At 47.6% G+C, this 12,151-nt stretch overlaps 1 protein-coding gene and 1 non-coding gene across 2 annotated transcripts in view; both read left to right on the forward strand.

The window, feature by feature from the left end:
• LOC144485784 (uncharacterized) overlaps positions 1-12,151 on the forward strand; it is an 89,840-nt gene that overhangs the window by 54,891 nt on the left and 22,798 nt on the right. The window contains exon 3 of the mRNA XM_078203869.1: positions 6,218-6,231. Within this exon, the coding sequence (XP_078059995.1) occupies positions 6,218-6,231 (14 nt within the window). The remainder of the gene's footprint in view (positions 1-6,217; positions 6,232-12,151) is intronic.
• trnae-cuc (transfer RNA glutamic acid (anticodon CUC)) lies at positions 6,717-6,788 on the forward strand. The gene has a single exon. It is a non-coding gene; the product is annotated as a tRNA-Glu (tRNA).

The raw sequence follows: 12,151 nt of genomic DNA on the forward strand, positions 1-12,151 counted from the left end.
CTGCCTGCCGTCTGGCCTGCCTGCCTGTTTTCTGGCCGGCCTGCCTGCCGTCTGGCCTGCCTGCCTGCCTGTTGTCTGGCCTGCTTGCCTGCCGTCTGGTCTACCTGCCTGCCGTCCGTCCGTCCACTGGAGGGTGCTCTCTCCCTGGAGGGAGAGAGGAAGAGAGGACACGGAGTGACTTTCTTTTTTCTTTCCATCTATGGGAGGGAGGACTGCACGTTTCAACATCTAGGGACTGAGTGGTTGGGCTGGTGCCCTCATCATCAGAAGGTCGGTGCCTGAAAGGGAGGGGGGGTGAAGTAAATTCAGACTGTTTTTTCCATCTGCGGGGGGGGGTGAAGACACCCCGGACTTGAACTGTTTGCGCCCGAAAGGGCTGGAGGAGTAAAGTCCCCCACCCACTGCTGCTGCCCCCAACACTGACACCACCTCCCCTCTTTCCCCCTGACTGGGGCACCGGCCCCCCTCCGTGCCTTGTCCCTCGTCCTCCCTCCTGCTCCTCCGACCTCCTCTCTCCTCTCTCGCTCCAGGGAGAGAGCACCTAGACCCCCATCCATCTACCCCACCCTCCCTTATTTTTCCCTCCCCTTATACATCCTGCCGTGCATCTGGGCAGTCTCGGGGTGGGTGTAGCACTCCCTTGATTACTATGGAGGCATCGCCAGCGTCGCCGGTGGCAGGGCCTTCTCGGCCCACCTATGCGGGCGTGGCGGCTGCCAGAGCCCCCGCCGCTCCCAAGGCCCTGCCACCTTTTTCGTTGCTCACGCGGCAGCTCGGGGTTAAGTGCTACGCCCACCCCGACATGTCCATCGAGGCCTGTGTCAAGGCAATGGCTGGGGTTGTCGGCCCCTGAGCCATTGTCGCGGCCTCTAAGATGTACGGCCGGGCCGTATTCTTTTTGAAGGCCAAGCGGGCGGTCCACCTTGCCCTGGAGAGGGGGCTCACGGTGGGCGGGACGTTCCTGGCGGTGGACCCATTGGAGGCCACTGCCCATAAGATCATCATCTCGAACGTCCCGCCCTTTCTACCCGGTGAGCTCCTCCTCCCCCACCTCCATCCACTGGGGGAGGTCAGGTCCAGGGTGGTGCCGATCCCGCTTGACCTTTGGGACCCCTCCCTCCGCCATGTCTACTCCTATTTGTCCATTTCTCCATTTGTCTGCCTGACCCGGGAGGAGGTCCTGGAGGGAGGGTTTAGTATCCGTTCCACCCAGCCGATTACAACCCGGAGTTCTTTTTCAGTATGCCGGGGAACTGGGGCAACACCCCAATGTTCGTGTCCCCGTGCAGCGGTGGCGAGGAAATGGTCCACTCGTCCTCTCCGTCCCGGCCTTGGACGCTGGACATCCCCGACCTTAATCCAGAGGTTGTACCAGACCTGGGGGGTGTCCAAGCGTCTGGGGCGGAGCGGGGGACTGAGTCGCCGCTGCACACGGGCCTGCAAACCGGGGAAGGTGAGCCCGGGGGGAACCCCTCCTCCGCCGATCCTGGGGGTGGGATCGGGGAGGGGTTGGGGCGAGTTGGCGGCTCCGTGCCGCCCGCCGTACGTCCTGCGGCGGGGGACTCGGAGTCGAGGGGCGACCGCCCTGAGGAGGTCAGCGGCTCGGTGGTGGGCACGAGGGCACTTTTGGAGTCTGCCCAGAGCGAGGCGGGGTCTCCCTCGTGCCTCCCACCGAGTCGTCCCTCGTGCGGATTCACTGTCTGGAACACGGTCGCCTCGCGACGCTGCTCCCCAACTCCCACCCCACCCTCACCCCCCGCACCCCCCCCCAACCCCCCCACCCCTCCCCACGCCCCCACCCCCCCCACCCACCCCAAACCCCCCCCCCCCCACAACCGTAGGATTCACTGGTTCACGGGCTCCGAAGACTGCCCTTTCTGCGGCCTTGTGGAGTCCGTGGACCATGTCTATGTTGTGTGTCTTAGGCTGCACTCCCTTTATGTTTTCCTGAAGAACCTTTTGTTGATGTTTTGTCTGCACTTCAGTCCCACGCTCCTGATCTACGGACACCCGGTGCGGAGAGGGGAGGGTCGGGATGGCGACCTCCTCGTGAACCTGCTCCTGGGCCTGGTGAAACGCGCCATTTACCGATCCAGGCAGCGGGCAATCGAGGGGGCCGTCCATCCTGACTGTCTTCCCCTCTACCGCGGCTACGTTCGCGGCCAGGTGTCCCTGGAGAGGGAGCATGCGGTGTCCACGGGCGAGGTTGACGCTTTCCGCGCCCGCTGGGCACCGCAGGGGTTGGGGTGCGTTATCAACCCTGATAATCACATTTTAATTTGATGTCTTTAAGTTTCCTTTGAACTTTGGTTTCTGTTCGGGCTGTTCCCCCTCCTTTTTGGGGAGCTGCCCCTTTTACTTTGTCCTGACTTAATTTGGCTTTGTTTATTTGGTTTGACCTAAAAGACATCTGTGAGTAAAACACTTTCTTTTCTCTCCCTTTCCATTTCTTTTCTCATTCTGGGGGAAATTGGGGACTTGCAGCAACTGAAGGGAAAGGAAGTGAATCCAGGGAGGCTGCAGACGCTGGAAAGATTGGCCCACGTCTGTCTGTCTCTCTTTTTTAAAGACATTGACATCCTTTGCTCCCTCAGCTTGACTCATTTATTTGTCTGGATGAAGCATGGTCTCTTTGCTAATGTTCACAATTAAAGGGATGTTTTCTCCAGGAGATGGCTGACATTTAAGGACACACTGAATTAATGTTGTGCACATTCATGACCTAGACACGTCAGACTTATGATCAATAGAATCCTACAGTGCAGAAGGAGGCCATTCGGCCCATCGAATCTGCACTGACCACAATTTCATGGAGATTTACAGCACGGAAACAGGCCCTTCGGCCCAACTTCTAAATGCCACCCTTTTTTTTAAAACCCCTAAGCTCGTCCCAATTGCCTGCATTTGGCCCACATCCCTCTATACCCATCGTATCCATGTTCCAATCTAAGTGCTTTTTAAAAGACAGAATTGTACCCGCCTCTACTACTACCTCTGGCAGCTTATTCCAGACACTCATTATCCTCTGTGTGAAAGAATTGCCCCTCTGGACACTTTTGTACCACTCCCCTCTCACCTTAAACCTATGCCCTCCAGTTTTAGACTTCCCTACCTTTGGGAAAAGATATTGACTATCCAGCTGAGCTATGCCCCTCATTATTTAATAGACTTCTATAAGATCACCCCTCAGCCTTCTATGCTCCAGAGAAAAAAGTTCCAGTCTATCCAGCCTTTCCTTATAACTCAAACCATCAAGTCCGGGTAGCATCCCTGTAAATCTTTTCTGCACTATTTCTAGTTTAATAATATCTTTTCTATAATAGGATGACCAGAACTGTACACAGTATTCCAAATGTGACCTTACCAATGTCTTGTACAACTTCAACAAGACGTCCTACTTCCTGTATTCAATGTTCTGACCGACGAAACCAAGCATGCCGAATGCCTTCTTCACCACTTTCCATCTTGTGACCTCACTTTCAAGGAGCTATGAACATGTACCTCTAGATCTCTTTGTTCTGTAACTCTCCTCAACGCCCTACCATTAACTGAGTAAGTGCTGCCCTGATTCATAGAACATAGAACATTACAGCGCAGTACAGGCCCTTCGGCCCTCGATGTTGCGCCGACCAGTGAAACCAATCTAAAGCCCATCTAACCTACACTATTCCAATATCATCCATATGTTTATCCAATGACCATTTAAATGCCCTTAATGTTGGCAAGTCCACTCCTGCTGCAGGCAGGGCATTCCACGCCCTTACTACTCTCTGAGTGAAGAATCTACCTCTAACATCTGTCCTATATCTATCACACCTCAATTTAAAGCTATGTCCCCTCGTGCTAGCTATCACCATCTGAGGAAAAAGGCTCTCACTATCCTCCCTATCAAATCCTCTGATCATCTTGTATGCCTCTATTAAGTCACCTTTTAACCTTCTTCTCTCTAACAAAAACATCCTCAAGTCTCTCAGCCTTTCCTCATAAAACCTTCCCACCATACCAGGCAACATCCTAGTAAATCTCCTCTGCACCCTTTCCAATGCTTCCACATCCTTCCTATAATGCAACATAGACGGGGAAACAAAATGATCAATGATTCTCTCTACCCCAGTTCCACAGTGAGTGGGACAGGGACAAGCAGCAGGATCTTACCACGCACTCTCCAATCACCCATCCGCTGCCAGCAGAAAGCGGCAACTGCAGCTTCAATCAACGGCTTACTGCCCATCCCTGGGACACAGGATACTCCAAACGGTGTGAAACATAACAATGCACCGACCAAACGCTCATCAAAAAGTTGATCGATTATAGTGCGCTCACTGAATATTCAAACAGCATTTACACAATACCCGAGTAAGTCACAAACAATATTTTTACCAACTTTCCAAAACTTTTCAGTCATAAATTCGTTCATTTGATTGAAAAGCTGAGTGTTGTGAATCTGGAAATGAGCAGTGTGGGATTTCTGTTACCCAGTGAATTGTTTTCCATTGTTTGTCCGTCAGATTTGCAATTCCATTTGTGTTGTACATTGAAGAGAATCTCATTTCAAAATGATGAGAAAACCAGGAAAATATTAAATACTGGAAGAAATCCTGAGGGAAATGGGTCACAATGTTGGGAAGGCGGTGCAGCTGTGAATGATGTTATTTGTGATTGAGTGGAAAGTATTATATCCTGTGGGATTCTGCGGGATCAACATAACCAAAGAGACTTATATAGAATTATAAACGCTGCGGTCATGCTGTAGTTCTGGAACAGGTTTTGCAGAAATAGAATTTGGGTCATTGGCACCCTGGTTTAGGATACCTTTAGCAGCTGTTTTGTCAGTCTCTGTGGCGCAATTAGTCAGCGCGTTCAGCTGTTAACTGAAAAGTTGGTAGTTTAAGACCACAGCAAGAGTTTTAACAACACCAGGTTAAAGTCCAACAGGTTTATTTGGTAGCTAATACCATTGGCTTTCGGAGCGCTGCTCCTTCGTCTGATGGAGTGGAAATGAGCTCTCAAGCTAATGGTATTTGCTACCAAATAAACCTGTTGGACTTTAACCTGGTGTTGTTAAAACTCTTGCTGTGTTCACCCCAGTCCGACGCCGGCATCTCCACATCAGTTTAAGACCACCCAGAGACGTAGTTTTCACTGTTTTGACCTCATCAGCATTCATAGGCAAACAGTTGCGGGTTGGCAATGGGCCCGGAGGTGTCATTAAATATATAAGAACAAAAGACCAAAGAAAATTACAGCTCAGGAACAGGCCCTTCGGCCCTCCAAGCCTGCATCGACCATGCTGCCCGACTGAACTAAAACCCCTTACCCTTCCGGGGACCACATCCCCCTATTCCCATCCTATTCATGTATTTGTCCAGACGCCCCTTAAAACTCACCATCGTATCTGCTTCCACTGCATCTCCCGATGAGTTCCAGGCACCCACCACTGTCTGTGTAAAAAACATGTCTCGTACATCTATATATCCATCAAGTGTTACCGGTTGGAATGTTATCCGGTGTTATCAACATTCTTTAATGCATATTGATTTCAAACAAATTACACGTAATTTAAATTTGCTTCCATTATCACATTAAACTTAACAATTAGAATCAAAACATTATTTAAGTTTATTCATTTATTATTCATTATTAGTTTCACAAATAGCCTTACATTAACACTGCAATGAAGTTACTGCGAAAGTCTTAGATTCCACAGCCAGGGAAAATAATGTCTTCCCCAATCAAATTCATAGAATGGTAGATTCCCTGCAGCACAGAAGGAGGCCATTCGGTACACCGAGCCTGCACCGAAAACAATCCCAGCTACGTCAAATCCCTGCAACACCACGTATTTAACCTGCTAACCCCTCTGACACTGAGGGGCATTTTAGCATGGCCAATCACTGAATCCACACATCTTTGGACTGTGGGTGGAAAGCGGAACAACTGGAAGGAAAGCCGCGCAGACACGGGGCGAACGTGCAAACTCCACACAGAGAGTCACCTGAGGCCGGAAATGAACTGGGGTCCCTGGCTATCAGGCAGCAGTGCTAAACCCTGAACAACTGTAGCAATACTTCAAAAACTTCAAAACTTAACTCCGTGTTGAAGGCTGGAAGGAGAGTGTGACAGTGGGTAATTGGCAGTGTGCACATTCCTGTAATCAGTTACTGGGAGGATCAGGAAGATGAGATATCTGGATCTCTTTATACTGTCATCTCTAAACTCCATCTCCTCTCAGTACCGTGTGTCTTACATTCCCTGCCCCTGCTTTCCAGGTATAGCTCGGGCTCACTACTTGTCTCTGTCTGCATTAAGCAGCTAATTGACCCTGGGAGCTGGACGGTCAGAGGAAGCTGGAGAACAGAAACAGGAAGAGAAGCGACATGATAGTGTTTCGTAAATGACTTGTATCACTTGCTCTCCGTGATGAACGCCTACCGTGTGTTACCTTGTAAGTTTCACAGGAGCCACAGTGATGGAGTTGGTGGGTTTTGGATATTGAAAGTGTCACATGGCAGCTTGCGGGACTATTTCACCTCACTGTCGATTTCATGTTCCAACTAACAGAATTCGCTGTTTTCATTGGCTGAAACAGTCGCTTGTGTTCGAACTAAACATTAAACTTTGAAGGAGAAACATGCTCTGGTGAATATATGTCCAACATAAAATAAAAGGCAGGTGGTCCATGTATAAATTAGTGTTTTAAAAAATTTGTACCAACTTACCTGATGGTCTAGTGGTTAGGATTCGGCGCTCTCACCGCCGGGGCCCGGGTTCGATTCCCGGTCAGGGAATGTCGATTTATTGCTATACCCTGAACATCAATCCCGGGTTACTTCCGGGTCAGCACCAGTTCTATCGCAATTAGTATCAGGGAGATTTCCTCCTTTGTGTCTGAATTGGAAATGTCACATGTCAAGAATTTTTAAAAAAGCGATGGACTGGAAAGCGCTGACGATGGAGATGGTGATGCGGGGTAGAATTTGGCTGATAATCGGGTGGATTTCATTGTTTCCACTGACACAAAGGTCTTGCAGATCAGGGTCCAAATCTCGGGCTCAGTGACAAGAAAATCTTTAACTGAATTAAACAGCAAACTTTCTGACCTCCAGTGAAGTGGAGGCAGTTTTCACTCAGAAACCAGTAACGGTGAGATTAACGGCGCGGGATGGAGAAGGACTCAGTTTGAGTGATGAGACTGCGGGCGGAATGGCGAGCTGGAGTTCAGCCAGAAATGCGGCAAAGTTTAAAAACAATCGCGCTCAACGTGGGGCTGGAACCCACGGTCCATTAACGGTGATAAATTCATGTTGTTCAGCAGAATTACCACAACGTGATTTAATCACAGGTTGATACTAACACTGCCCTTTGAACGCAGCGAGCTGCAGTAAAATTGAATGCAGTAGAAAGGAGGACACGTTGGGACAGTTAGAACTGATGCCTCACAGCGCCAGTGACTAAGGTTCAATTTCTCGGGTTACTGTATATGCGGAGTTTTCACGTTCTTCCCCTGTCTGCGTGGGTTTCCTCCTGGTGATCCGGTTTCCTTTTCAAAGATGTGTGGGTTAGGCTGATTGTCATGATGTGGAGATGCCGGCGTTGGACTGGGGTAAACACAGTAAGGAGTTTAACAACACCAGGTTAAAGTCCAACAGGTTTATTTGGCAGCAAAAGCCACAAGATTTCGGAGCCTTAAGCTCCTTCTTCAGGTGAGTGGGAATTCTGTTCACAAACAGGGCAGAGAAAGACACAAACTCAATTTACAGAATAATGGTTGGAATGCGAATACTTACAGCTAATCAAGTCTTAAAGGTACAAACAATGTGAGTGGAGAGAGCATTAAGACAGGTTAAAGAGATGTGTATTGTCTCCAGACAGGACAGCCAGTGAAATTCTGCAAGTCCAGGCAAGCTGTGGGGATTACAGATAGTGTGACATGAACCCAATATCCCGGTTGAGGCCGTCCTCATGTCTGCGGAACTTGCCTATCCGTAAAGAGATTAAAAGGGAAGGTCTGTGATAGAGAGTATAACAGGATGGATTAACTGAAACAAGGAGTGATGGACAAGGGCAACATTGGGTGGTTCTCATTATTTTTAAACTTTGCTGCTTTCCTGGGTGAACTCCAGCTCTCCATTCCTCCGGCAGCGTCACCAATCAAACTGAGTCTTTCTCTATCCCACTTTGTTAATCTCACAGTTACTACTTTCTGAATGAAGATTGCTTGGAATCGGTCTAAGTCAAATAGATAACTGCTAAATTCAGTGAGAAGTTTCTTGTCATTCAGCTGACAGACCCGAATATAAAACAGTGAACATTATCCCCCAGACCCGAATATAAAACAGTGAACATTATCCCCCCCAGACCCGAATATAAAACAGTGAACATTATCCCCCCCCCAGACCCGAATATAAAACAGTGAACATTATCCCCCCCAGACCCGAATATAAAACAGTGAACATTATCCCCCAGACCCGAATATAAAACAGTGAACATTATCCCCCAGACCCGAATATAAAACAGTGAACATTATCCCCCCCACACCCGAATATAAAACAGTGAACATTATCCCCCCCAGACCCGAATATAAAACAGTGAACATTATCCCCCCCAGACCCGAATATAAAACAGTGAACATTATCCCCCCCAGACCCGAATATAAAACAGTGAACATTATCCCCCCCAGACCCGAATATAAAACAGTGAACATTATCCCCCAGACCCGAATATAAAACAGTGAACATTATCCCCCCCAGACCCGAATATAAAACAGTGAACATTATCCCCCCCAGACCCGAATATAAAACAGTGAACATTATCTCCCAGACCCGAATATAAAACAGTGAACATTATCCCCCCCAGACCCGAATATAAAACAGTGAACATTATCCCCCAGACCCGAATATAAAACAGTGAACATTATCTCCCAGACCCGAATATAAAACAGTGAATATTATCCCCCCCAGACCCGAATGTAAAACAGTGAACATTATCCCCCAGACCCGAATATAAAACAGTGAACATTATCCCCCCCAGACCCGAATATAAAACAGTGAACATTATCCCCCCCAGACCCGAGTATAAAACAGTGAACATTATCCCCCCCAGACCCAAATATAAAACAGTGAATATTATCCCCCCCAGACCCGAATGTAAAACAGTGAACATTATCCCCCAGACCCGAATATAAAACAGTGAACATTATCTCCCAGACCCGAATATAAAACAGTGAATATTATCCCCCAGACCCGAATATAAAACAGTGAACATTATCCCCCAGACCCGAATATTAAACAGTGAACATTATCCCCAGACCCGAATATAAAACAGTGAACATTATCTCCCCCAGACCCGAATATAAAACAGTGAACATTATCCTCCAGACCCGAATATAAAACAGTGAACATTATCCCCCAGACCCGAATATAAAACAGTGAACATTATCTCCCCCAGACCCGAATATAAAACAGTGAACATTATCCCCCCCAGACCCGAATATAAAACAGTGAACATTATTCCCCCCACACTTGAATACAAAATTGTCCTGATGGATTCAGACAGCATTATCACAATAGTCCAAATGTGGTTTTTCCAGGAATAGATTCAGCGGCTGCATCACTGGAGGCCAGAGATACTCTCCTCAAACTCGGCTCATGTGAGGAATCCCTCCAATGAGGCTCAGGAATGCTACAACCAGAGTCATGTGACCACCAAGTGTGTACCTGAACAAACTACCGCAACGTTGAAGATGTGCTTCAGTGTGAAATGATTTGCTTCACCTGTTGCTTCAGATTTGAGAGAAAATGTCCCTTTCTGGGGTAATTTGACCTTGACCCAGGCACTTTTCAGATCTGAAAGTGATGGCCTTTAGCACAATCACAAGGCTGCACAATACAGAGGGAACACTAATCTGTTTCATTCTGCGACTATGTCGTGGTTACATGAGTGATACTTTCCACTAATTAGCTGCCAGCACCAAAAAGCCATGCAGCCTCCCACACAAATGAGCAAGGCTGGGTATGAATATATTTGCCAGTGCAGTGCTGGGTACGAGGCTGTACATCCCAGTGAGTGGCTGATAGAATAAAACAGCATGTTCCTTGATTTGTCAGAATAGGTAGTGATTTTTTCAGCAGGAAACACTCACCAAACCAAAAATACAATGTTTACTGTGAATACAGATTGGGCTGCACTTGCTGAACAATCCTGAGTGTGTCAATAGCCACACTCATAATCAACTGAAGATAATCAGTCGAGTTCATAATACGGCTCAGTTGTAGTTGTGAGAAGCAACTTACATTTATACGCAGCGATCCTTTCCCTGCAAACAAAAGGAGAATTTTCAAGCCTTGCACCTTTTTTGAATTTCCCAGAAGCTTGAGAAACCTACAATCTTCTATTGATTTCTCCATGGTGATGCTTCAAGTCAATGAGGGTCCACCTATTGTGATCATTTGAAATTTGGCATTCTTCTGTTTGTCCTGATGAGTGCATGATGAAGAGATTCAGCAACAGGTCTCTCTTTTCAGCAATATTCAAGTTCAGTTCTAACAAATATCTGTGCATTGTTTTATGTTCCTTGACAATTAAATGTGATCGTGGAAGTGTCACTGTGAATAATGTGCAAGTCAGTAAGAATTGTCAGCATTTTCTAATTGGAAATATTAAGCAGTGGAACCTTTCAGACACTGAATTGTACAGTTTGCACCAAACATCAATTTAAGATTGCAGGAAAAGTTCATAAACTTATGAGAAACAAGTTCCTGTTGAGAGTTCCTGAATTTAAAAAAAATCACAGATGGTGCTTTTAAAAAGGGACACAGCAGCCCTGAAAATCAGTGACATTTCAGAATATTAAACTTCAGCCAGTTGTAGCGATTGTTAATGTCAGCAGAAACAAACCAAATATTGTCAGACTATCAATCCTGGATGTGATTAACAGCAGCAGTAACTGCAAAATCCAACTCCTGCTGACAATTGTGAACTTGCAGATGTGTCAGCAAGTGGGATGACCGAGTGTATCCCTTCCCACACACAGAGCAGGTGAATGGCCTCTCCCCAGTGTGGATGAGCTCATGTAAATGCAGGCTGCCAGACTGAGTGAATCCCTTCCCACACACAGAGCAGGTGAATGGTCTCTCCCCAGTGTGAGTGCGTTGATGAGCAGTGAGGATTGATAACTGCCTGAAACTCTTTCCACAGTATGTGCAAATAAATGGCTTCTCCTCCGTGTGAATTCGCTGATGTGACAGGAGGCCGGATGAATTGGTGAATTCCCTCCCACACGTGGAACAGGTGAACGGCCTTTCCCCAGTGTGAACTCGCTTGTGTGCACTGAGGTTGGATGAAGACCTGAACCTCTTTCCACAGGAAGTGCAGCTGAACGGTCTCTCCTCTGTGTGAACTCGCTGGTGTGACAGCAGGTTAGATGACAGAGTGAATCTCTTACCACACACAGAACAGGTGAATGGCTTCTCTCCTGTGTGAATTCGCTGGTGTGACCAAAGACCAGATGGCCCAGCAAAATCCTTCCCACACAAGGAGCAGGTGAACGATCTCTCCCCAGTGTGAACTCGCTGATGTGCACTGAGGTTGGATGAACATGAGAACCCCTTTCCACAGGTGGAGCAGCTGAACGGCCTCTCCTCAGTGTGAGTTCGCTGGTGTAACAGCAGGTGGGATGAGGTAGTGAATCCTTTCCCACACACAGAACAGATGAATGGCCTCTCTCCAGTGTGACTGTGTCTATGGTTTTCCAGCAAGTATGGATAATTGAATCCTTTACCACAATCCTCACATTTCCACGGTTTGTCCATGGTGCTGGTGTCCTTCTGTCTCTCCAGGTTGGATGATTAGTTGAAGCCTCACCCACATACAGACCATGTGTATGGTTTCTCCCCACTGTGAATGGTGTGATGTATTTCAGGCTATGTAACTGGTTAAAGCTCTATCCACAGTCAGTTCACTGGAGCACTCTCACTTGGGTGTGTGTGTGTGTCTCCGTTCTTTTGCTGTCACATTGAATTTTGAAATGTTCTCCCACTGACAAAACAGGGAATGATTTCTGCCTCCACTTTCAAAAGCAATCATATTTAGGCCAGAATGAATTGAATGGCTCTGTCAGACTTTGATCTGAAGTTTAGTTTGAGTTTCCTGT

Source organism: Mustelus asterias, unplaced genomic scaffold (assembly GCF_964213995.1).
Source record: "Mustelus asterias unplaced genomic scaffold, sMusAst1.hap1.1 HAP1_SCAFFOLD_220, whole genome shotgun sequence".
NCBI classification, from domain to species: Eukaryota; Metazoa; Chordata; class Chondrichthyes; order Carcharhiniformes; family Triakidae; genus Mustelus; species Mustelus asterias.